Raw genomic sequence first — 25,938 nt, 5'->3', positions numbered from 1 at the left:
TGTGGAAGTAAAGTATCCCATGCTACCAACTGCCAATTCTTTTGTGGAAATCTTGTCTATGATGCCTTTGACTTGTACTCCTCAGAGGTCTCAGTTCCACTGCACTGTGTACAGAATCATGACTGCAGAAACCTAGGAGTCAGAGAAAGCTAAGCATCTCCTGACAGATGAAAAATGCTGTTGCCATGGAAGACCCAAAGCATTTAATGAGAGTTACATGTACACAGACAGAGTGACAGCATAGATTACATGGTAAATCTTAGGGATAATGAAGAATCCAGGGACCTATGTGAAGTTGTAATAAATCCAGCTCTGTAAGAACTGCAATTACTGCTGTCATTGGTCCCTTGTATAGCTGTAATGCTCCGATGATACTTCTCTCTTTATATCATTCATGATGAAAAAGGAAGGATTCTGATCATTAGCTTGTGAGGATTACAATGAAACATGGAAATACATCATGAGTGAAACCAGCTTAAGCTGCCAAATTTAAAATCTTGAGCAAGTTTCCCTTCAAAATAATGGTGTAATATGAGGCAGACATCACTGCAAAAGTGATGTTTGCTGTCCACATATTTATTTAAAACCATTATTGAAGCAAAAATATCTTATGTACTTCACACACAAGTTTCCAGTGGAAAATCTCAGCAGTAAATTGGATGTGTTTACAGCCCTTGCAAAAACTAACAATTGTTCATAGATAAATCATTTGAAATAATAAATAAATAAATAATTGTTTAAGCAAAGTACTGTAGGGTACAGGTCAGCTGATTTCTGTGTGAATAAAAAACTATTTCAAGATATTTCAGTGATAAGTTTTAAGATTTGAAATAAGTGATTTAATACTGTACAATTTAGAGTAAAGCCAGTCAAGAGTATCTTCCTAAGATTATTCGGCCCTGTTTTAACATTAAGTAATTTTACGATGATGTTTCACTTTAATTCTAAATTAGCATCACAATGCTGTTTGTTGTCCTTGCAGTTGTTGACGGCTTCTATTGTTTGTGCAACCCTGGATATGCAGGACTGAAATGTGACCAGAACGTTGATGACTGTATTATCAATGCTTGTGACCACAATTCTACATGCATGGATCTGCATCTGGTGAGTATACAGTATATGATAATTGATATGTTTGCTCATGTATCTTAGATCAAAAGGTGAAGTTGTGCTATGGCACACATGAATCCTCATTTAATCCATGCACCTGGAAAATGGTTTTATAATTATGCTTTCTAGTCTCCAGTTTTTATTTGACATTATTGACAGGAAAGAAAGGTGTTTTTCCACATTTAAAAATAATTATTGAGCAAACATGGTGATTTGTTGTTCAGTTCAAAGTGATGGAAATTTTTTCAACTTATGTTGTTGCTTTTTTAATTTAGATACCTTTTCTTTTTTAAAAAATATTCATTGTCATAATATTCACTCAGCAAGCTTTTCAGTGTTTGGTGGCATTTTGAGGGGGTGGGGTTGTTTTGTTGTTTGTTTGTGTTGATTTAACCAGATCCATCAGTTGTCTCAATTTGTGAGTCTTAAAACATTTATTTCACAATAACTGGTCACTTCTCAGGAACACAAGAATGCTTTTGTCAATTGATTTCTTAGAAAACGCTCAATAAACACATTGACTAAAAGAAATGTAGGGGAGGAGAATTGGATAGTGGATTAACAATTGGCTTCCTTCAGATCTTCCCCAGTGTGTTTGAGGGAAAGCTATCAGTGTCTAGACTTTTGTTTGATTTGTTTTTATTTGTTTAAAAAACACATGTTCCAGAAAATTGTGGGTGTCAGTTAAGAGTACAGGTGGTGACCCAAGGATATTTTTTTTTCTTTAGTCTGAAGGTGTGTCTACTCTGCAGTTGGAGGGAATTTACAGTTTGGGAAGACCTGCACATTCCAGCTTTGATTGAGCTAGCTGACTAAAAGTAGCTGTATAGTCACAGCAGTGTGGATGGTGGTATGAGCTAGCTGCTTGAGTACTTAGCTAGGGTTTCAGAATGGGCTCAGGTGGAGGGTGAGTAACCTGTGCCACTGCCTGCAGCTACACTGCTACTTTTTGCTCATTAGCTCGATCAATGTGACATCATGTATGTCTCCGAGAGCTGGAAATTTCACCTGCAGCTGCAGTGTAGACATACCCTGACTTGGAGTGTAAGAGGCAAATTGGTTGAAACTATATTAAAAAAACAATTATCAGACACACAGATGAACACAATATGTTGGGAAATAGTCAACATGACTTTTGGAAAGGGAAATCATGACTCACCACTGTATTAGAATTCTTTAGTGTGTCAGCAAGCATGTGGACAAGGGGATATAATGTACTTAAACTTTTAATAAATCTTTAACATGGTCCCTCACCAAACCCTCTTCAGCAAAGTTGACAGTCATGGGATAAGAGGGAAAGTCGTCGCATGGCTCAATAACTGGTTGAAACAAATGGTAGGAATAAATGGTCTGTTTCACAATGGAGAGAGGTGAGCAGTGGCATCTAACAAGTATCTGCACTGGGACCTGTACTGTTCAACATATTAATAAATAATCTAGAAAAGAAGATGAATAAGGAGATAGCTAAATCCAAAGCTGACTCTGAAGAGTTACAAAGGCATCTCACTAAACTCAGTGACTGGACAACACAAGATGAAATTCAGTGTCTATAAGTACAAATTAATATACGTTGAGAAAAATAATCCTAGCTATGTATACAAAATGATGGGTTCTAAATTAGGTGTTACTCCTCAAAGAAGAGAGAATTGCAGATACTTCTCTGAAAATATCTGCTCAATATGAACCCACAGTCACAAAATTTAACAAGAATGTTAGGAACCATTAGAAAAGGGATAGATGATAAAACAGCTATCATAATGTTGTGACATTACCCAGGGTACAATCTGGATTGTTGGACAGCTGTGTCCCCTCAGTTCTCCAGACTGGGGTGCCTTTTACACTGCTTTGCTGTGAGAGCAACCACTCCTCGCTGGCTCACACAGCCTTCAGCATGTAGATTAACCCCCAGGTATACTGCAAGAGTGTTTCAGCCTCCCACCCATGAATTATTCTGCACAGCTACACTAGCAAATTCCCAGCCCCGGACTTGTCCCCAGAAATGTGTCTTGTACTATCCAGTAACCTTGTGGACAATACAAGCTCATAGAAAGTCTGTCACTTCATTAATAGAAAATCATATGTGCAAACCCTATTATCCCAAATGAAGTTTCCCAAACACTTCAGTCCAAACATACTGGCTTAGATAAAACAATTTTATTAACTACAGGAATTGTTGATGCTGTGCGTAGAGATGAGGGGAGAGAGGTGAGGTGATTTGGGGCTTCTGTTTCTCATTTTTGTATCTTTTCCTCCTCTTTGAGAATCCGCTCCAGAGAGGGTTCAGCCAGCCAGTCTGTTTACTTGGGAACTGCCAGCTGTTCCATTGCCAAGATGTACATTTCTTGCTCACACTCTTCTTCTTTCCAAAGAATAACCATTTAACTAGGTGATAGTTCATTTTATTTTGTTGACATTTGGCTCAGGTGTTCGTTTTCCTTTTTGTCTTTGAGAAACTGGTCTGTGCCTGCTTTTCTATTGAATGACATTGCTGAGATGCACTCCAAGTTTAGAATCCTATAACTTTACATGCATTGTTACTACGCTCATTTTACCAGGATAGTAATGATCAGCAAATTGTGAGTTTTCAAATGCTACCTCAAAGTCATACTTGTACAAGATCTATTATAGTTTTGTAAAAAGGATTAACATGAGGGTACAGACTGTCTCAAATGCTATATAAATCCATATTATTCCCACATCTTGAATACTGCATGCAGTTCTGGTCACCCCATTTCAAAAAAAGGATATTGGAAAATGTACAAAGAAGGGCAACAAAAATTATTAAGAGTATGGAACAGGTTCCATATGAGGAGAGATTAAAAAGACTGGGACCGTTCAGCTTAGAAAAGAGACAATTTAGGGGGATATGACAAAGGTCTATAATATCATGAATGTTGTAGAGAAAGTGAATTGGGATGTGTTATTTATCCCTTCACACAATGCAAGAACTAGAGGTCACCCAATGAAATTAATAGGCAGCATGTTTAAAACAAAAGGAAGTATTTCTTCACGCAACACACAGTCCACCTATACAATTAATTGCCATAGGAATTTTTGAAGGCCCAAAGTATAACTGGGTTCAGAAAAGAATTAGATAAGTTCACAGAGTATAGGTCCATCAATAGCTATTAACCAGGATGGTCAGGAATGCATGGCCATGCACCGGATGTTGCTATACCTCCAACTGCCAGAAGCTGGGAATGGTTGACAATGGATAGATCACTCAAAATTGCCCTGTTTTGTTCATTCCCTGTAAGCATCTGGAATTGGCCGCTGTCAGAAACAGGATACTGGGCTAAATGAACTATTGATCTCAGCCACTATGGATGCCCATATAAGTTAAAGCCAAAAACCAGAAGGAAGGAAGTTCTTTCTGTAGGTAAGAATGATCATATGGATATCTTGGCTTCTGTTCTTGGATCTTCCACAGATTTCCTGTGTGACATTGGGCAAGTCATATAGGGCCTGATCCTGATCTTGATGACATTGAAATCCATGGAAATTTTACCGTTTACTTAAATAGAAGCAGCATCAGGACCTTAAACTTCCTAAGCCTCAGTTTTCTCATCTGTAACACTGACATCATTTTAGCAGCCTAACACAGGAGTTTTGAGCATGCCAGATACTTATTTGTAAAGTGCTTTGAGATCCTTGGATGAACAGGTCTCTAAAAACTATTAATGCAAAGAATTATTGTAGCTTTTATGTTGCTGCTTCCCCTGAAGTAAAGATTGAATTGGAACTCCTCAACAGATTTGTAAATCCTCCTATTTTTTTGTCACATGCAAGTAGGATTGCCAATCCTCCAGGATTGCCCTGGACTCTACGGGCATTAAAGATTAATCTTTAATTAAATGTTATGCCATGTGATGAAACCTCCAGGAATCCATCCAACCAAAATTGGCAACGCTACATACAGGTAAAGCTGAAAGCATATGTGCCGTTTCCATGGGTGCTCTTGGGCTGGAGCACCCATGAAAAAAATAGTGGGTGCTCAGCACCCACTGGAAGCCCTGCGAATCAGTTCCTCCTCCTCTTCCTCAGTGCCACCTGCCAGTGAACTCTGCCAATCAGCTCCTTTCCCTCCCCTCCAGTGACTTCTGCTCACTGTGGTCAGCTGTTCAGCAACATGCAGGAGGCGCTGGTGGGGAAGGGGCAGAGCGAGGGTAAGGGTGTGCTCGGGGGCAGGGGTGGGATCTTGGGAGAGAGGGGTGAAGTGGGGGTCAAGCCCCCCCCCAGGGAAATGAGGAAGCCGGTGCCTGTGACTGGAAGTATTTCAAAGTTTCATAAGCATAAAACGTTATATTTTTATCATCATTTTGTGTTTGTGAAAGATGTCCTGGTATTTTGACTTTCCTCTCACTCCAAAATTCTTTGCTTAAAATCCCTAGTGAGAAGAAAGGGGAAAAGAAGGTAGTCCTCCCCCACCCTCACCCCCACAAACTGAAAATAAAACTCTAAGACAATACCATAGCAGTTTTATCAAATTAAACACAAAATGATTACTATGCAACATCTCTCAGAAGCATATTCAGTTCTCAAACATAAACAGACAGACACCAGGGACAAAATGGATTGCTTGCAACTGTATAAATAAAACACACAAACATGCTAACTCAGACTTAAATCAAATTACTAATTAAGCCTTTCCTCTCTCTCTTTTTTTTTAAAAAACTTGTCTGTGGATACTAATATCTCTGCTAATTTATTTGGTTTTACAGCCACTAATGTATTTTAAAGGTTTCAAGGCAACATAAGGGTTCAATTTTTTTTTAAGATCCACTTTTGGCCTTTTTTATTGTATTGTATTTTATTTTTGACAACTCTGTTCACCCATAGTGGCAGGCGTGATGATGAATCGTTCTGAAAGACATGTGGTGTCAGAGTGACAAGGCTCTTGTAAGAAGCACTTATCATTGCGGTAGGAGCATTAAAGTTTAGCAAAGACATCTTAAAATCACTCCATAGAATAGAGAACATTATTCCATAGTCAAACCTCAAATTCATCACAACAGTACAAAACTAGTGAGTATATCATGTGATGGATGTAGATGTGGCATGCATTGTTTCTAAACGTGTGTGCTTCTTAATATGGGACTATCAAATATGAATGTTCAATTTTTTTTAATTAAAGCAGGAGTTGAAATGGGAGAGTTTCAACAACCCTTTGAGAAATGAGATAACATTGGGTCCCATCATCAATGGACCGAATAACAGTCTGTGTGGTAGTGTTTGGTACATTTATTTATAAATAAAGTACCAAAAAATCCCCTCCCACACTACTGCCACTTTGATGAGAATAATGAGCTGTGATATTGATGTAGCTGTTTTCAGGACCGAGTCTTATAATTGCTGGGAACAGCTTAAATCACTGTTCTAGCTTTCCCCTAATGAGCAAAGAAACTTTTGCCTTTGTGGACTCTCTGAAAATATTGTTGGCCCAATTAGAGACCCCCATTTACAACTAAAACCACTCAGAAAAAAATAGTAACTCACTGTCATTTATAATACTGTATTTTAGACTGGCTTTCTTCACATGACTTCTGTGTTTCTTTTGTTTTCATCACTCACTTGAGTTTGCTTTCTTCCTACAATACATACACATTTGTCATCTCCTCTATCACAAACGCATGTCATTTTGTTTTAAATGGACTGTGACACAGTTAGCAAATCAATAAAATCCCTGCAGGCTCATCATTTCTCAGAAAGCCTGACATTAAAGAAACAAAACAAAAAAAAAAAACCTCCGCCACTTCCCTAACTAGAGAAAACAAACAACACAATATAAATGTAATGACAAGGTATTATTTTTACTTGATAAAACCATAAATCTGAAACAGTTTTTTTTTCTAAATGTCTAACAACTTATTTAAATCATGAATATTGTGACACCATTGATGCTTAGATATAAGGGATGCTAATAATTTTAAGAAAGAAATATGTGGTTTGATATCTTTGCTTTCCACAATAAGGATTTCTAAAAATAGAGGGCATCAATTCAGTGCAGAATTACAGTTAGAGGCTCTGATAAGACCAAAAAAAATCAACACATTAGGATTCAGGTGCCTAAATCCCATATGAGGCCCCAATGGGATTCACAAAGCCCTCACCCAGCTGCCCCTGTAACCTCTAGGTGCCTAAACTCATTTACTGCCTAAATTTTAGCAGTAAACATTCTCTAAGAACCTCTGTTTCTACCTCTGACCTTGCACACTGCAGTCTCATAGAAAGTGCCCAGACATGTAAGCCCCAGTGCAATGCATGACCCCAGGCTCTTTAGCCTGATGCTTAAAGCACTCATGGAAGATCCAGGATTTAGTACCTCTGCTCCAATGACTTTTTAAAAAAAATATTTATCCACAGTGGAACAGCTTCAACAGGAGAAGATGGAGAGAGCCATACATCAGAATATCCCATTGCCCAATGGCTAGGGCACTTACTTGAGAGGTGGCAGAGCCCAGTTCAAATCCTTTCCCCCCCTCAGATGGACTGGGGAGTTGCACTGGGGATCTCCCACATCCTAGGTGAGTACCCTCACCACTGAGCTAAAAATTATGAGGGAGGTCCGGCTGTTGGTACTGCTTTTTGCTGAAATGGGATAGGCACATAACACCAAGAGGATTTGCAGTTGAGAATCCTAAGCAGGAGATGCCTCCCTGCAGCCTGGATTTAGGTGTCTATCTCTGAGAGTGTCAGGGGTTACCACATATCAGCCAGCTTGAGCGTGGCATCTCCCATTGGCTGTGTTAGCTGAGGAGCCTCCTAGCATGCTGGCTTCTGTGAATCCTACTCTACGGTGTCTGTCTGTCCCCGTTCATTGTATAGGGAGCTAGATGCTGTACTCAGGCTTTCTGATTCCCAGTGATTTTTTTTCTAGGGGCTTAAAAGTTAAGTGTGGTGACACAAAGCATCACCATGCTGAAATTTCTTTGTTAATCTAGCCCTTACTGTTTGTTCCTTAAGGTGCTATGAAATATATTGGATTATCATATGTTATACTTAGATCTGCCTTTTCTCTGTTCTCCTTTAATCTTTATTTATACTGACCTCATTTAAGTTTCAGATGTATTATAAGCATTCATTTGATAGTCCAGAAAGGGATACAAATGGCTAGCATAGTTTGAAAAATATGATATTATGGAGCCTACAAGTTATTTAACTTTATTCTTATTGAACTCAATAATGTGAGGTAGAAAGCATCTCCTGCAAGTTGCCAATTTCTTCTTTACTCCCACTGAAGCTATTTTATACATGTTATGATAAGGACCCAGTGTAGTGCAGTGATGGACATAAACAACTGAAACACTAAATTATCATAAATGGAACCACACTCTTGCCTTCCTTTCTGCAATCAGAGTACTGGAACGAACAAATCCAGGTTAATAGCCATCTGGGGGATGGTTCCTAAATGTTAGCAGAAAACCTCCCAAAAGAGCTGAGTTATCCCTTCAGGTCTGGTTGATATAATGTTTGTGATCAAATTGATCTCTAAAAGCAGTTTCCATAATATATTGTCCTCCACTCAGAAAGCTTTGTCCCCAAGGAATGAACAACAGATTGTCCATCCTCAGAACTAACAGCTAAAGCATGCCTAATAAACTAAATTGTTTCAGCTGACTACTGAAAGCATGAATCCCCAATTTAGCTTATCTAGCCCATTTAAGATCTGAATGACCAGGATCTTGAATTGGACTCAGAATTAGATTGGCAGCCAATACTGAATGTGGAATATTCTCATAGTACATTCATGTTGGTCTGCCCTGAATAGGACATAGGCCATTTTTTGTAAGCCAGCTGAAGTTTCTAGGTGGTGGTCAGGGTCAGCTCCACGTACAGTAGAATATGTTGGAATCTAATCTTTTGGTGACAAAACCATGGATACTTGTGTTCCAAAAGCTCTTTGTGGCAGGGACTGAGACCTCCAAGTGTTGCTGTAACACATGCTAAATAATATTATTATTGAGATAATATCTTTTGGCCAGCCCAGGATGCAGGGGGTGAGGTGGGAGACATTTCTAATAAATGCTGCTTTCTTGAGAATCCATCAACAGAGAGAATTTCAGTAAATCTGCAAGGTTGTATGCCACCCCCAAAGTATAATGACAAATGCTTGTATCTGAGATTGAGTTGCCATTTCCTCAAAATGTTTCTCCATTGCCCAACAATGTTACTTCTGGGTTTCTCAGATGAAAGTTGAACCACTAGGAGAGCAGGATACTGCATTCTCCATGTCTGATAAGAAGGAAATTTAGTCCTTGAAATTTTCTGCATCCTGATGTCAGGGCAGCCAAAATTACCTCATGATCACTGTTCCCTCTAAGCTGTGCGCACGCACACAGATCCTAAACCCCGCACACCTGGTGAAACAGTATGCACAAAAATTTGCACAGAAGGTTTTTTTTATGCACACAGCCTGTCAAAAATTAGAAGAACATTGTTCATGATTCATCAGTTTTAGTAATCTCCCATATAAGTTGAGCAGGAGAGGTGGCCAAATAGAATTCTAGGGACTCCACATGGGAGTGCTATTGAGAAATATGAGCAAATGCTTAATCACAACTCTCTGTGATCTCAGTTAATGTATCTTAGAGCAGCTCACCTACTTGTATAATATCCTGTCATGGCTGATTCCCCACTCTGGCACTTTGAGTGCCCAAGGTAGGGGCCTAGAAGGATTCTAAAAATTAACTGACCATTTCAGGCAGGTATTAAACTCCCAAAGTTACAGCTTTTCTCTGACCTTGGATGGGTAGATGCTGCCACAACCCAAGTGCAAACCCCTCCCTACCATTTTGAGATCTCAGGAAAGAGCATTTGGGAATTCCTTCCTTTGGTGTACCCTCAAGGCGCCCGCCCTCCAGGGAAGAGCTGAGAAAGAAAACAAAGGAAATCAGCTATTGCCACCAGCTAATTAAACATGTGCACAAACCTCTTAGGACACAAAAATCCAATTGTGTTCTTTAAAATGTTATTAAAAACAAAAAAAATATATCTGGAACTTAGGCTATAGCTCAATTTCTCAAAAAAAAAAAAGAGAGCAAATATAATAATTAAGCATCAAGAATGTTTTTCTTGAGGTCCACCATAAAGGTTACAAGCAAAACAAATGCACCTGGGGTTAGCACAGAGGAGTCCACAAGGCAATAAGAAATAAAAGAAATAACCCTAATTGAATCTTCCTAGACATTCTCTTACATATTTTGGGTTCAGATGATTAGTTCTAGGTATGACCTGATGATTTTCCATACCTGGCTCAAAGCTCTTACAGCATAGCCCCAGCCTGTCCCTGCTCTGTCCCCTCTCCTGAGAACAACAGAACAGACAAAGGGAAAAAAATTGTTCCCCAATGTTAAAAAGTTCTAGCCTTCCCATTGGCTCTTTCGGTCAGGTGACCACTCCTTCCTTTTACCTGTGGACCTGTTAACCCTTTAGAGGTAAAGCAAGTAGAGAACAGTTACTAACAGGATTTTATAGCTAACTGGCTGGCTGGTTGTCCATAAAAGAGAGCTATGCCCCACCCCCTTCATTTATCATAATCCCATATGCAAAATAAGTATCAGACTGTCAGTAGATCTAATAGTATTAGCATGATCCCTACTTGATAGGTGAGATCAGCCATCACCATAATCATGGCTGTACTGGCTATGCTTCATCTAGTTCTGAAGCTTGACCATAAGAGATCTAGGATATTGGAGGAAGATAGATGCTTCTGAAGTTGGTCTGCCACCAGATTCTCAGTTACGTTTCCTAAAAAGGGGATATTGGAGAACTAGTACAAATTGTGCAAGATTAGGAATTATATATATAGTGTGACTTTGTTTTACAAAGTATTAGATAAATGTTTTTCAATGGCTGTGCAAATAATGTGTTGCACACATAGTTCAGTTGTAGTACTTTAATGTAATAGACTCATCTAAAATATGAAGGAATGTGATCCTGTTGGGGAATTAAAGAGAGGTGTCACTACAGAAATTTAGTATATCACAAGGGAGACATAGCATTAGAAAAAACATTCTGGGTTGGGTATCTATTAATATGCAACAACATAGAATAATAAACATAAGTACAGCTAAAAGCTGCAAATACAAAAGTAATAAATGATAGCCAAATAGCTAAAATAATTTGTAGAAGGTGGGAAATTGGCCTGTGTTATAAGGCTAAAAGCCTCTCTCTCCAGTTGTCAATATTTTCTAGTCCAAACTATGGTTCATATCCTATGAGTAGGCTCCCAGAAATAAGCAGTGGAGAAACTGTAGGTTGAAAGGAGATGTGAGTGCATGACAAACTGTCTTATGAAGAAAGAAAAGGAATACTTGTGGCACCTTAGAGACTAACAAATTTATTAGAGCATAAGCTTTTGTGAGCTACAGCTCACTTCATCGGATGCATTTGGTGGGGTTTTTTTCCACCAAATGCATCCGATAAAGTGAGCTGTAGCTCACGAAAGCTTATGCTCTAATAAATTTGTTAGTCTCTAAGGTGCCACAAGTACTCCTTTTCTTTTTGCGAATACAGACTAACACGGCTGCTACTCTGAAACCTGTCTTATGAAGTTATCCACAGAATGGAAAAGATGGAGAACCACTGATTTAGTTTAAAATTAATTCACCCCAGGCCTTTTAATAATAAACTTCAAGCCACCAGTACCTTCCAGGAGAACAATTAGATAACATATTCCCAGCTCTGGGATATAGTGGGTGTCAGGGCTAAAGTCGGTCAGATTAGAACAGGGGTGGCCAACCTGAGCCTGAGAAGGAGCCAGAATTTACCAATGTACATTGCCACAGTAATATGTAATGATTATATATGTATAGGGGTATGGGGGGGGGGGTGTTTGCGCGTGCACGCACGCACACACACAATTATATAAGTTGATAATGTATATTTATTATACATTTATAAAGTATAGTTAACGATAACAACTTAATCTTTTACTTAGTGGGACTTCTGGCAATCTTTGCTTTCAACAATTCCCTTGAAGTTTGGTTTGTGTTCAGCTGTGCTCACATGCAGCAGTTCTCTTACACGTGTGTCTGTCTGTCAAAACTGATCGGTGCTTGGTTTCACGTCTGAGTATCCAGCAAACAGATGCATAGAGATAGGTCAAGGCAAACACTGAGATTAATTTTAGGGCTGAACCTCTGATGTTGGGTTATTTATCCTTTGGTACATATTTCCAGAAATTAAGGGTCCCCTATGTCTTCTGAACAGATTTCAAATCTGCCATCCTCCAAAAGTTCTATTATTTCCATCTGAGACATTGCTTCATCAGTGACTAAAGGGGCTTCAGACAATCTGCTTCAGCGCTAAAAGGGTCAATCAGAAATCTGATTTGAGTTCTTTTCTCTGCAGATCTCGGAATCTTTCGTCAAAGCTGTCCTTAAGATCTTTAATCATGCTCGCATACCTAATTGTGCTCCGTTTTAGGGGTTCTGCTGCATCTTCTTTTGATCTGGCTTGAAGTAGGACATTGAGAGGAAGTGTCAGCTCTCACTCAAGAATTTGTCTGTGAAACAACTGCAGTTTGTTCATGAACACAAATACTCCTTGCACTAGATCACACAGCAACCGGAATTTTCCTTGTAAATCCATATTTAGTTTATCCAAATGCAGCAGCATGTCTGCAAGAAATTCCAAGTCTAGAACCATCTAGGATCTGTAAGCTCAGGGTGTATTCTGTGCATCTCCTCCATAAACAATTTTACTGGTTCCAGGAGCTCAAAAAAAATGGGAAATAACTTTACCTCTCGAGAGCTATTGAACTGCACAGTGAAATGGCAAATCGGCAGGGGAGTAGTCTTCATCCAGTTCTTCAATTAGTACTGCCAACCACCAGTGCTCCAGGCAGCGCAGTAAGGGGCAGAGGGGATTGGATAGAGGGCAGAGGAATTTGGGGTGATGGTCAAGGGGTTGGAATGTGAATAGAGGGTGGAGCGGTCAGAGGGTGGGGAATAGGGGGGTTGAATGTGGGCAGAGGTTCTGGGGGGGTAGTCAGGAATGAGAGGAAGGGTTGGATGGGGCGGCGGGGGGAAGTCAGGGGACAAGGAGGGGTGGATGGGGCAGGAGGCCTGGGGGGGGAGGGGCAGGAGGCTGGGTCATGCCTGGCTGTTTGGGGAGGAACAGCCTCCCCTAAGTGGCCCTCCATACAATTTTGGAAACCTGATGTGGCCCTCAGGCCAAAAAGTTTGTCTGCCCCTGGTCTAGCACTTGTGGTTAACCTTTCTGTAGGGGCAACAATAGTTTTACACCATTTAGCATTTAAACTTCAGAGAAAAATACATTTTTTTTTGTCTTAGGGTAAAAGCATTAAAAGAGAAAACATACAAAAAAATGACCCTACATGCATGCTAAAAGCTTACCAGAAACCCCCATTAGTTGTATGGGGGCCTAGGAAGCCAAAGTCCCAATGAAGGAACTACAGAATTCTGTGCTACTCTAATTAATCTAGGCATTGATGACTTTAATCAGGTGTGAAATGGCATCTCAATTCAAATGAATGAGTTGATGGTCTGACACCCAATAGTAGAAACCTGGATATTAGAAATATTCATGCCAAAGATGGTGTTGAGCATATGGCTAACCTGTGAGAATTCTCTTGGTAGTATTACTGAATATCTCTTCCAGAAGAAGGATCTATAACAAAATAGTGGCTCCAAGTAGTGTCCCAGATCATATAGGTACTAATTCATCAAGGAACTTAAGCACGCATATAACTTTAAGCATGTGCGCTGTCCCACTGACTTCAGGGGGGGCTAGTCATGTGCTTAAATTTATGTATGTGCTTAAGTAACTTGCTGCACTGGGTGCGTAGTGCCATGCATACATTTCAGAAGGATGCTAAAAAGAAGCGGGAATTCACTGAAAACTTTAGTAATTATTGTAACAGGTCACTTTCTAATAAGTACATGTGCACAGATAGGACAAATTACAGTGCTCCCCTAAAATTGTCATCTGCTGCCACTTCTGATCTATATTCCATCCCCCCAATCCCCAAAGAAAACCTGAGGCAAGAAATGTCATCCTCCATAAAAGCTAAAATAAAGGTACATAGAGAGGACATTTCTACTGCCTTAGAAATGAAGGGCTCAGTTTTGCACCTATTGACAATTGAGCTGTTGTGTTTTTCATATTTGTTCTAATGAGTCATGTTAAGACATTTGAATGTATAAAATTGTATATATCAATATTACATAAAATAAGCTCAATTGTCAATAGGTGTGATATAGTGTGTGTGTGTGTGTGTAGGTGTGTATATCTGATTAGTATTTAGCTTTTGATTACTCTGATGCCTTAGTCATCTAACTGAAAGAACCATAAAGTCACTATACTGAAGATAGTGAGTGCTGGAGCTGAGAGATGTGAATGGAAGAAAAGGAATAATAAGTTTGGTGTTTTATTTCTGTTTTAATATGATTCTAGGAAGAATATTTGGATATAAATTAAAATGTCATGGCCTTAGCCCATGTGATCTTTAAATACAATTCAACCTGTAAAACTGAATATTGTCTATCACTAACTGAATTACAAAACACTTTAGAGTTAAATAAAACTTCTACAAAGTTAAAACAGAGAGAGAGAAATTAAGTTATGTATGTACAAGCCAATAAAATGCTTTCCAATCAGACTTGCAAACAGGTGGCAGGTCAATATGAGAGATTCACAAAGGCAGTTCCAGAAAGCAGGATCTATAGCTCTTGCACCAACAATAAGGAGACTGTGTGAAGGGAGAAAAAAGGAGCAAAGTGATCTGGCAGAGAAATAGAGGTGAATGGAATGGGCTGGAACTCTGACCTTTTAATGGAGAGTTTTAACTCTATTGGTTCCACATTCATGTCAGGATTTATCTGAGGATAAAATTATATGCTTGCACTTCTATAGAAGTGTGTGTGTGACATGATGTATCAGGCCCCTTGTTGGATCCCCCAACCCAAGAAAGGGAGCTGTAGAGGTGGATCCTCCAGACTGCCTAGAGAGGCTATGGGGAAGCAGCCAATCAAAGCCTAGCAGACTCGTAAAAGGAGATGCTGAACAGTGCAGATCAATTGCTGGCTGGAGCCAGGGGCTTAAGGATGGTGCTCCTGGCTGATGACTAGGACTGAAGCAAGACTTCAGCCCTGAAGTAAGGGTGAAGTTGAAAGTGCTGGGCCTAAGAGGGGAAGTGGCCCAGGGAAATTCATCAGCAAGATGTTAATGGGAAGCTGCTACTTATCAGGTACAGGGGTTGGGACCTGGAGTACTGGATGAGCCTAGACTCCCCTCCCACACAGGCAGAGTGGCCTAAGCCCAGAGAAGGGAGCTTAACCATGTCCGGAGAAGGAGGGTCAAAGAAGGTCAATGTTTAATTGAACTGTGTTAATCACCAGAAGGGGGAACTAGTGACTCAGCTGGAGTTAGGAAGGCTCCATACAGACATGACCCTCGGGCACTGCTCCGTAACAGAACAGGTACCATTGGAAGCTAGCCCAGGAGAGGTTGAGGGACAATTTAGAAGCTATCCCAGGAGGAGCTGAAGCTAATCAGGGTACTGTAATAGGCCCTGTTAGACTGACTGATTTGAGCTGGGAGACAGGGATACAGACTGAGACATTACAGAGGGCACCATGAGAGGCCCTGTTGGACTTGTACTAGAAGGGGCATGTTTTGTTTGTAAACCTACAGACTGTGGGAGACTCAGCCAGAGGGTGGAGTCACTGAAAACCTGCGGTTTAACAATAATAGGTTTAACAATAAATAGGGGACCTGAGGTTTAACAATAAATAGGGGACACTGCAAGCAGAGCAAAGGTAGGGGTGTGTGTGCATGTGCACACAGGTGTAGAAACAGACTGGTGCTCACATGAGGTGAATGGCCCCATTACAAGTGGTATGAGAAGTGGGATCCTTTCAGACTGACCGCTGAAAAGAAGGGGACAATGGAGGTGGTGATTTGCCTGTTGGTGGCAGGACAGCAGCAGTAGGTAGCTGCTATGCAGCAGCATCAGGAGCAGCAGTAGCGGACTCAGGCCCTGCTGATACAGCTCATGGAAAACCAGCAGAAACAGCAGGAGGCTCAGTTTGCACCACAACAGCGGTAGCAAGAGATCCACTCCAGAAAGCAGGAGTGGAAACAGAAATGGTTGAGCTATACCACATCTGATAGTGATAATGGGTTTTTTGGCCTGGAAGCCTGGGTCCCAGACAAGGAGACATTATGAGGGGGACAGTTGGGGCATTTAAGAAAGGCTTGCCCTTGGTGAACTAGAGGGGAAAAGGACAGAAACGGTGGGATAAATGATAAGAGCCATAGAAATCCCGTGAGTGCCCAAGAGAGTGGCAAGCCTTAATTTCTTTTATTGTGGAGAGGTAGGCCACATAAAAAGATTCTGTCCCTTAAGGAGATGGACTCTCTGCCAAAATAATTGCAGGAACCTCCAAAATGGGCAAGATAAGGAGAGTGTGTAATGGTGTAAATGCCTATGAGGTAGGGGCATCAGAACAGACACTGGAAACAGTGAACAGTAGCATTACTCAGCAGACCCCTTTGGTGAAGAGTGAAGGAGTGTGGTAAGGGATTACTGGAGTCACCAAGGCAAATCTTGATGAGGTGTCAGGGGACATGGACATGTCACAAGGGGACCAAGGCAAGAGTGACTCTGCTAATCTGTTGCCCAGAGTAACTGCAATCCTCCCCTCCCCCACGAGAGATACTTGGCCCATAGGGAAAGCAAGGGCAGGTGCAATATGTTATGCCAGCAGGTGGTCAGACATTTAAAGAGGCATTGCCCTCTTAGAGAAAGAAGTGGCAACAAGACAAAGGAAGGAGACCCCAGGTTTAGGTAAGCCTGTGGTAATTAAAGGAGAGACTGGATGGGTTTCTTAGACTTTGTGCAGGAGAGGCCAGGACAGGGGCCCAGGACCAGGAGGGTCCAGGATTGATTAAGCAAGAAAATAAAGGAACTGGGAGCCAGGACAAGAGAACATGATTGTACCCAGGGCTTGGGGGACCAGTTTAGGAAGTACCAACAGGAGTTGTATGATATAAACACATCTCAGGGGAAAATCATTAGCCAACTGGTCAGGGTAGAACAAGATTTGGCCTGGGTTTAGGGGAAGCTGAGGGACAGAGGAAGCAATGCTTGGCTCTGCAGGAGGAATTGGCCCAGGTCAAGAGGGAAAGATCTCAGTGGGGTACTGTGGAGACCCAGACAGAGTTCTGGGCTCAGCAGGGTACAATGGGAGCCTGGACAGACTTCCAAATTCACCGGGTTCCTGTGGGAGCCCAGGCTGGAATATCCACTGAACGAGTTAGCCCCGGGGACTCAGGACCTGAGGACCAGGAAAGACTTAGTGCAGGCCTGTTTTATGGCCCTGTCCTAAGGGATGACAAGCTGACAGAGGGGCTGGAGTCAGCAGAGAATGAATTGGAAGATCTCAAGTTCCTGAAAGAATAGTTGGTAATGGATCTCCAGTTCACTGAGGAGGAGAAACAGTGCTGACACCATACAGTTTATGATCTTGAGACCGAAGCAGAAGCTCTCCATGCAAGGAGGAACAAGCCTTGGCATGAAGAGACCCCAACCTCCAGGAGAAGAAAGTGAGGTGAAAGGACTGCTAAGCAGTTCTCCAGGTAAGAGAGACCTGGGGGAGTAGACCTAGGAAGATCAGGGCAAAAACTAGAGAGAAGCTCTCCAGACAGAGGTCTGGAAAAGAGAGCCCTGACAAAAGAGGAGGCAAGGGCTGCTACAGGCTCTCAAGGCATGGAGGCCTAAGAAAAGGACCCTGATAGAATAGGGCAAAGAGACTACTTACAGCTCTCCAGACAGAGAGGGCTGGGATGGAGAACACCTTGCTGAAGCAGAGCAAGAAACTGTATCCAGAGGGCTGAGTCACTGAAAACCTCCTCGAGAAGTTTATCAACAGGGGTCACTACAAGCAGAGGAAAGCTGAGAGAGTACTGGTACAGACACGGCCGGCTGGCGCATTCATTGAGGTGCATGGCCCCATCAGAGTGTGGTAAGGCAGGCAGTAATATTTATTATACATTGGAATATAGAGAGTTGACACTTGGGGGCAAAGAGATGTTTCAGTAGCAAAGTAAGAGGAGGGTATAACAAGATAGTATATATTAGCAGACTTACAGGAGCAGGAAATTTGCTTAAGGGGACAGAATGGAAAAGAAGCAAGAAACAAAGAGTCAAAACAAGGAAAGCTTGGCAGCCTATTGCAGGAATTGGAGTAAGATAGTGAAACTTTGGGATTCCTTGCTAAGGAAACTGGGATGAGGAGCTTGAAGAGGGGACGAGGACTGGTGAGGCAAGGATAATGGGACTGGAGTGAAGAATCAGGGCTGGGACAGGGACAGATTGGAGCGGATAGGGTAAAAGGGGAAAACACTAGTGGAGGAACAAATGGAAAAGTCTGTGTCCATTAGAGCACAATCCCCTCCAACACCTGGAATGAAACCAAAGGTTCTGGAGACTCCCTGTTTCTCTGCTGTCAGCAAATATTTGTGAAACCCTCTGAAAGAGTGTGTCATTGCCCTCTAGAGCTGGTGCACTTAGACCAGTGGTTCTCAAACTAAGGCTGCTGCTTGTTCAGGGAAAGCCCCTGGCGGGCCGGGCTGGTGTGTTTACCTTCCACATCCACAGGTTTGACTGATCGCGGCTCCCACTGGCCACGGTTTGCCACTCCAGGCCAACAGGGGCTGCAGGAAGCGACACGGGCCAAGGGATGTGCTGGCCACCCTTTCTGCAGCCCCTGATGGCCTGGAGCGGCAAACCACAGCCTGTGGGAGCTACGATCGGCCAAACCAGCAGATGCGGCAGGTAAACAAACCGGCTTGGCCCACCAGAGGTGTTCCCTGAACAAGTGGTGGCCCTAGTTTGAGAACCACTGACTTAGAGGATGACAAACTACGACTTCCATCAGTTACTTCATTAGCTCAAGTGAATCTGCAGGTTCCAGCCTTGCTGATGACCCATGTGGGTGTTAATATGATGCCAAATATTTAAAAAACGTTATACACAAAAGAAATCTACATTAAAAGATTATTAAGGATGCACAGTAAAGCACTGAAAAGTTAAGAAATGTGAAAATTAAGGTCGCTTGTGCAACCTTAATTTGGCCCCCTCTAAGCATTCTGACTGTCTTTAACTATGGGATTACATAGTATTCCCTTCCCCCCCCCCCAGGGTCTGCCTCATTCAGTGCACAGAATGAATGCTGCTCCATTAATTAGCAGCTATTAAATATTTTTTCTTTCAATATTTGGCTTAATGCCTTATCTATTACTCACTATTCAAACCTTGTGTTGTAGACAGAACTATTAAGTTTTTTCTGGGCTTTTCTGTTGTGCTCATTACTATAGTATCTGAGTGCTTCACAAATATTAATGAATTTATTTTTACAATACCCTTATGAGCTGATGGGCAGTTTATTTTCCCAGTTTTGCATATGGGAACTGAGACAGAAATTAAGGTCAAAAGTATCCATTCCTTTTGGGTGTCCGCTATGAGACTTCTAGGAACTGGTAGAGCACCCAGTTTTATAGAGCACTTAATATGTTCAGGCACGGCTCCCATTTATTTCAGCTGCAGCTATGAATGATCAGTAAATCAGACCCAAGGTTCTGAAGTCTGATCCTCACGAAGTGAGGAATACACAATTAATGACGACTCATGAGAACTTTCGTTTAATTGACTTGATTGACATCACACAGGAACTCTGTGGCAGAGGAATCCATTTCTCGAGGTTAGTAGTCAATTGCCATAACCATGAGACCATCCTCTCTCTCCCTGCAATCATGAGCCTTCGTTACTGCTCATTTTCCAACTTCTGCAACAAATGAGGTATGGGTGCCACAGATGAAGTTTTTTGGTTTGTTCTTTCTTCCTTTCATTGAATAACCTAATTCATCCTCGGATTAGGTCTCACCTGTGCACCTGAGTTAGGCAGGGATCCTGGGGGGTGGGGGTGGGGAGGGAATAGTATGTGACTGAAGACTGAATCAGAATACATATAGGACTCCCTAATTCTTGAAATTCCTAACTTGAGTGCTTGACTTTGCATTTTTAATAATGTTCTTTTAACATTCTGTGTGTAAGTAATTTATAGTTCTGCTGTTCCCAAATCAGGCATTGTTGTGGTCCAATCAGCTAGTCCTTTTCCTAGATTGTAGAATAGTAAATTTCACATTTGTTTATAATGGATTTTTCAATGGTTTTCAATGCCAGCCTAACTCTGCCCCTAATGGTAAAAACATCAGCCAACACTGACTTCATTGTAATCCCACTATATGTATTGTAAACATTACTTGATCTCCATTACTCTTATCAATGGCAGTAACAACTTCTTCACCTTTTGTACAAAATATCGATACTTTATAAAATCTTGATCCTTGAGTCTCTTCTCTCCTTCTGTAACTCTCCCCTCAAAAAGAAAAGGAGGACTTGTGGCACCTTAGAGACTAACACATTTATTTGAGTATAAGCTTTTGTGAGCTACAGCTCACTTCATCGGATACATGCAGTGGAAAATACAGTGGGGAGATTTATATGCATAGAGAACATGAAACAATGGGTGTTGATTACTCTTGTTACAGTGTGTAGGGTAACACCCATTGTTTCATGTTCTCTATGTATATAAATCTCCCCACTGTATTTTCCACTGAATGTATCCGAAGAAGTGAGCTGTAGCTCATGAAAGTTTAAGCTCAAATACGTTCGTTAGTCTCTAAGATGCCACAAGTACTCCTTTTCTTTTTGCGGACACAGACTAACACAGCTGCTACTCTAAAATCTCTCCTCAAAAACACAATAAAAGTAAAACAAAACAAAATTTTAAGAGGCAAACCAAGTGGAAGTCAATTTTGTGAAAGAAGGAATTTCTCCTATAGTGTGAGATCTTGGATCCCTTTTTTTTTAATCTCTAAGCAATCCTGAATGTCTGTTATAAAGCCTTTAAGGAACCTCATTAAGGGTTAAATGATTTCCCTTTTACTTTAGGGGCCCTGCTATACACTAACAAACTAATAATCAAACAAAAACAAATCTTCTGATAATCCTTCCCTCACAATATGAATCACAGATCTCATCCCCCAAGCTGTGCCAATAACTGGACTGTGAGCAGCAGGGAGTTTTCTATTATGGCACCCTGAAGGAAGAAAGTAAGCAGTTGACTGTTCTCTTTCTGAAGTTTAAGAACCCTATTAGCCTGATCAATACCTTTTTCCCCTTCTTAAACTATTTATCTGATGCTTCTTTCATATGTTCTCTTTTTTAAAAAAATAAAAATAAGTCTTGAGATATATTGCTCATTGTCAGTCCAGGGCTGCACCAATCTTGGGAACGTAACTAAAATAAAGAAAAAGTTTGACTTTAATTTAGAAGGCAGATAATTTAGGAGGTGGGTTGATGAAAAATACAAAAATGACTATACATAAGCAAGTTATTTTTCATTTTTAATAGGATTTCAGTTCTGGTTAGGCTGCTGGAACTAAGCTATCTTTAGAGCAAATTAAAATAAAATAGAGTTCAGTACTAAAGGATGAAAAGTAATACAAAGCAAGAAAACATCCAAAAAAATTATGCAGCCTTTAAAACATGCAGACGTGTTTGAGCGAAATAAATTTACAAATTGGGGGCTAGACTGTGATAACTATACTCGCATTTGGTAGTACCTTACTCTGCAAATAGCCCCATTAACTTCAGAAGGAGTTCATATGGAGCAAGTATCTTAGTTATGCTCAATAATAGGACCCAATCTGGTGCATAAAAAACAGCAACCTGATTTTTTCCACAGGTACAGTTTCAGACTTTTTCTTTTCCTTCAGAGATCATCCACATCTCCAAATTAAGTCAGTAGAAAGCTGTGAATGTTCAGGGCCTTTGTAAATCTGACCAAAGGATTTTCCTCTTTGAGACCTTTTCCACGTGTGAAAAATTATAACATTAGAGAAAATGTGAGAACAAACATATTACCTTTTTTCATATAACTTTATTTTAGAGGTATTTTTATAATGTGCAAAAACATCTGTCAAAATGCTCCATAAACTAACATCTGTAAATTAGCTGAAATTTGAAGACCAGGAAAATCATTTGGTGATTGAAAGTACAACTATAAGCATTTGTTGTTGTTTTTCTGATGAACTTTTTTTTTCAGACCTAAAACAATTTCCTTAATGGTGATTATTATATATGTTTAGGAAACTTGGCAGTTACCTTTTTCCTGTTTTATGATATATAATTAGGCATATTTTTTTTAACTCTTGGCCTTCTCTATTCTCTCCACCTCCAAAGAAATATGAGGAATTAAGTATGGTCTATTTTTGTTTGGGTTGAGGACAGGTGTTTTAGGAGATGTGTTGTGAAATCAAACCTTGTATCTGAAAATATGAAGTTACTTAATCTTGAACATTCCCAAATGTTAATTAGCCCTGGAGTTAAATGCTAGCAAATCAGAATTTTAGAGAAGTTGACTAAAAATCCATTATCTACTCTGCAACTGTGTGATGTCATAATTTCCACTAGATCCCCGTGTTAAGTATTGAACACTGGAAAGTCGTTTCCTTGATAATGCCATCCAGGCAGCTTGAGCTGTTCCAGCTGCTCAGTGCTTCTGTTCTTGGAGCTCCACTGTTGTCAGCACTAGTAGAGCATGTAGCCTGCTAATTCAGTAGACACTGATGTTACTCATAAAGACCATAGGCATGGTTCAGTGACAAAGGTATTTGACCAGGTTAATTGCCCTCAAGGCACAGTACTAGCATTCCATAGGCGCTACAGATTCACTAATATATGATAGGTTTCAGAGTAGCAGCTGTGTTAGTCTGTATTTGCAAAAAAGAAAAGGAGTACTGCGGCACCTTAGAGACTAACAAATTTATATGAGCATAAGCTTTTGTGAGCTACAGCTCACTTCATCAGATGCATTCAGTGGAAAATACAGTGGGGAGATTTATATACACACACAGAGAACATGAAACAATGGGTTTTATCATACCCACTTGAAATATCTGTTAACTCTTACACTAAAGAAACTACAGCATTTGCTCAAGAAACTCCCTGAAAAAGCACAAGAACAAATCTGCACAGACACACCCTTGCAACCCCAACCTGAGGTATTCTATCTGCTACCCAAGATCCATAAACCTGGAAATCCTGGACGCCCCATCATCTCAGGCATTGGCACGGTGACTGCAGGATTGTCTGGCTATGTAGACTCCCTCCTCAGGCTCTATGCTACCAGCACTCCCAGCTATCTTCGAGACACCACTGACTTCCTGAGGAAACTACAATCCATCGGTGATCTTACTAAAAACACCATCCTAGCCACTATGGATGTAGAAGCCCTCTACACCAACATTCCACACAGATGGACTACACGCCATCAGAAACAGTATCCCCAATAATGTCACGGCTAACCTGGTGGCTAAACTTTGTAACTTTGTCCTCACCCATAACTATTTCACATTTGTGGACAATGTATACCTTCAAATCAGCAGCACTGCGATGGGTACCCACATGGCCCCACAGTATGCCAACATTTTTATGGCTGACTTAGAACAACGCTTCCTCAGCTCTCTTCCCCTAATGCCCCTACTCTACTTGCGCTACGTTGATGACATCTTCATCATCTGGACCCATGGAAAAGAAGCCCATGAGAAATTCCACCATGATTTCAACATTTTCCATCCCACCATCAACCTCAGCCTGGACCAGTCCACACAAGAGATCCACTTCCTGGACACTACGGTGCTAATAAACGATGGTCACATAAACACCATCCTATATGGGAAACCTACTGACCGCTATTCCTACCTACATGCCTCTAGCTTTCATCCAGATCACACCACACGATCCATTGTCTACAGCCGAGCTCTACGATATAACCGCATTTGCTCCAACCCCTCAGACAGAGACAAACACTTACAAGATCTCTATCATGCATTCCTACAACTACAATACCCACCTGCTGAAGTAAAGAAACAGATTAACAGAGCCAGAAGAGTACCCAGAAGTCACCTACTACAGGACAGGCCCAACAAAGAAAACAACAGAACGCCACTAGCCATCACCTTCAGCCCCCAACTAAAAGCTCTCCAACACATCATCTACAGCCTATCCTGAAGGATGACCCATCACTCTCACAGATCTTGAGAGACAGGCCAGTCCTGGCTTACAGACAGCCCCCCAACCTGAAGCAAGTACTCACCAGCAACCACACACCACACAACAGAACCACTAACCCAGGAACCTATCCTTGCAACAAAGCCCGTTGCCAATTCTGTCCACATATTTATTCAGAGGACACCATCATAGGGCCTATTCACATCAGCCACACTATCAGAGGCTTGTTCACCTGAGCATCTACCAATGTGATATATGCCATCATGTGCCAGCAATGCCCCTCTGCCATGTACATTGGTCAAACTGGACACTCTCTACATAAAAGAATAAATGGACACAAATCAGACATCAAGAATTATAACATTCAAAAACCAGTCGGAGAACACTTCAGTCTCTCCGGTCACACGATTACAGACCTGAGAGTGGCTATCTTTCAACAAAAAAACTTCAAAAACAGACTCCAACGAGAGACTGCTGCATTGGAATTAATTTGCAAACTGGATACAATTAACTTAGGCTTGAATAGAGACTGAGAGTGGATGGGTCATTGCATAAAGTAAAACTATTTCTCCATGTTATTTCTCACCCCACCCACCCCCTACTGTTCCTCAGAAGTTCTTGTTAACTGCTGGAAATGGCCCACCTTGATTATCACCACAAAAGGTTTTCCTCCTTTCCCCCCCTCCTTCCTGCTGATAATAGCTCATCTTAAGTGATCACTCTCCTTACAGTGTGTATGATAAAACCCATTGTTTCATATTCTCTGTGTGTGTATATAAATCTTCCCACTGTATTTTCCACCGAATACATCCAATGAAGTGAGCTGTAGCTCACGAAAGCTTATTCTCAAATAAATTTGTTAGTCTCTAAGGTGCCACAAGTACTAATATATGAGTGCCCAGTGGCAAGGAACAACTCAGCGGGAATTTCTGCTGTCCCCCCCCGGCCACACAAAGGATTAAGGTGCGGTTCCCTGACATTTATAGACTGAGTCAAACAACTTACATACCATCTTATGTGTTTCATTACATCTTCTTGTTACCTCCCTGTAGCATTTCACAGACTCTCTGCCACAGAGCCTGCTACTGGTCATCCGGGAATTAGCTCAATTCCAGCACTCAGATTGTCTCTCCTGCCTCAGGCCCCCATGTCCCTCCCAGACCCCAGTACCTTCTTATCTTGGGGTTCTGCCCTAGCAGTACCCCCACACTCTGGGTCTCCTCTTGCAGGGGAACCCCCAACCCTCTATACCCACCTTTCCTCAGTGGCTACTGCCAGTCATCGTCTAGCCCCCATTCTCTGGGGCAGACTGCAGTCTGTAATAGCTACTCATCACTGGCAAGGGGGTAGGACCAGCTGCCTCAGCCTATACCCGGGCTACATCTCTTCAGTCCCGATACCTCTTTAGGCCTTAAACAAGGCCTCAGACTGGGGAGTTGCCATGCTGGAGCTCCCCAGATCCTCTTGCCTTTCCCTAGCACTGCTCTGCATCAGGTACCTCTGTTCCTACAGCTAGGTCTTTCCCACTCCAAGGCTGGACAGAGACTGACCCAGCTGTCCCTTTACCCTTTTATCAGGGCCTGCTGGGGTCTGATAAGGTGTGGCCACAGCTGTAGCCACTTCCCCAGTCAGCCTATCTTTTCTCCCAGGAGTTGGGTATCTGACCCACTACCCTCCCCTTGTGTCTTGCTCCAGATGTCTAGGGGAAAATATCCCTGTTCATC

The 25,938-nt window shown here is 41.4% G+C and overlaps 1 protein-coding gene across 1 annotated transcript in view; it reads left to right on the top strand.

The window, feature by feature from the left end:
- The window catches only part of LOC119852956 (protein eyes shut homolog), a 231,230-nt gene that overhangs the window by 143,587 nt on the left and 61,705 nt on the right, over positions 1-25,938 (top strand). Inside the window, exon 10 of the mRNA XM_043511472.1 lies at positions 983-1,104. Coding sequence (XP_043367407.1) covers positions 983-1,104 — 122 coding nt within the window. The remainder of the gene's footprint in view (positions 1-982; positions 1,105-25,938) is intronic.

This window comes from Dermochelys coriacea, chromosome 3 (genome assembly GCF_009764565.3).
Source record: "Dermochelys coriacea isolate rDerCor1 chromosome 3, rDerCor1.pri.v4, whole genome shotgun sequence".
Lineage (NCBI taxonomy): Eukaryota > Metazoa > Chordata > Testudines > Dermochelyidae > Dermochelys > Dermochelys coriacea.
Note: the sequence above shows the minus strand (reverse complement) of the source record. Positions and strands in the feature narration are given on the sequence as shown.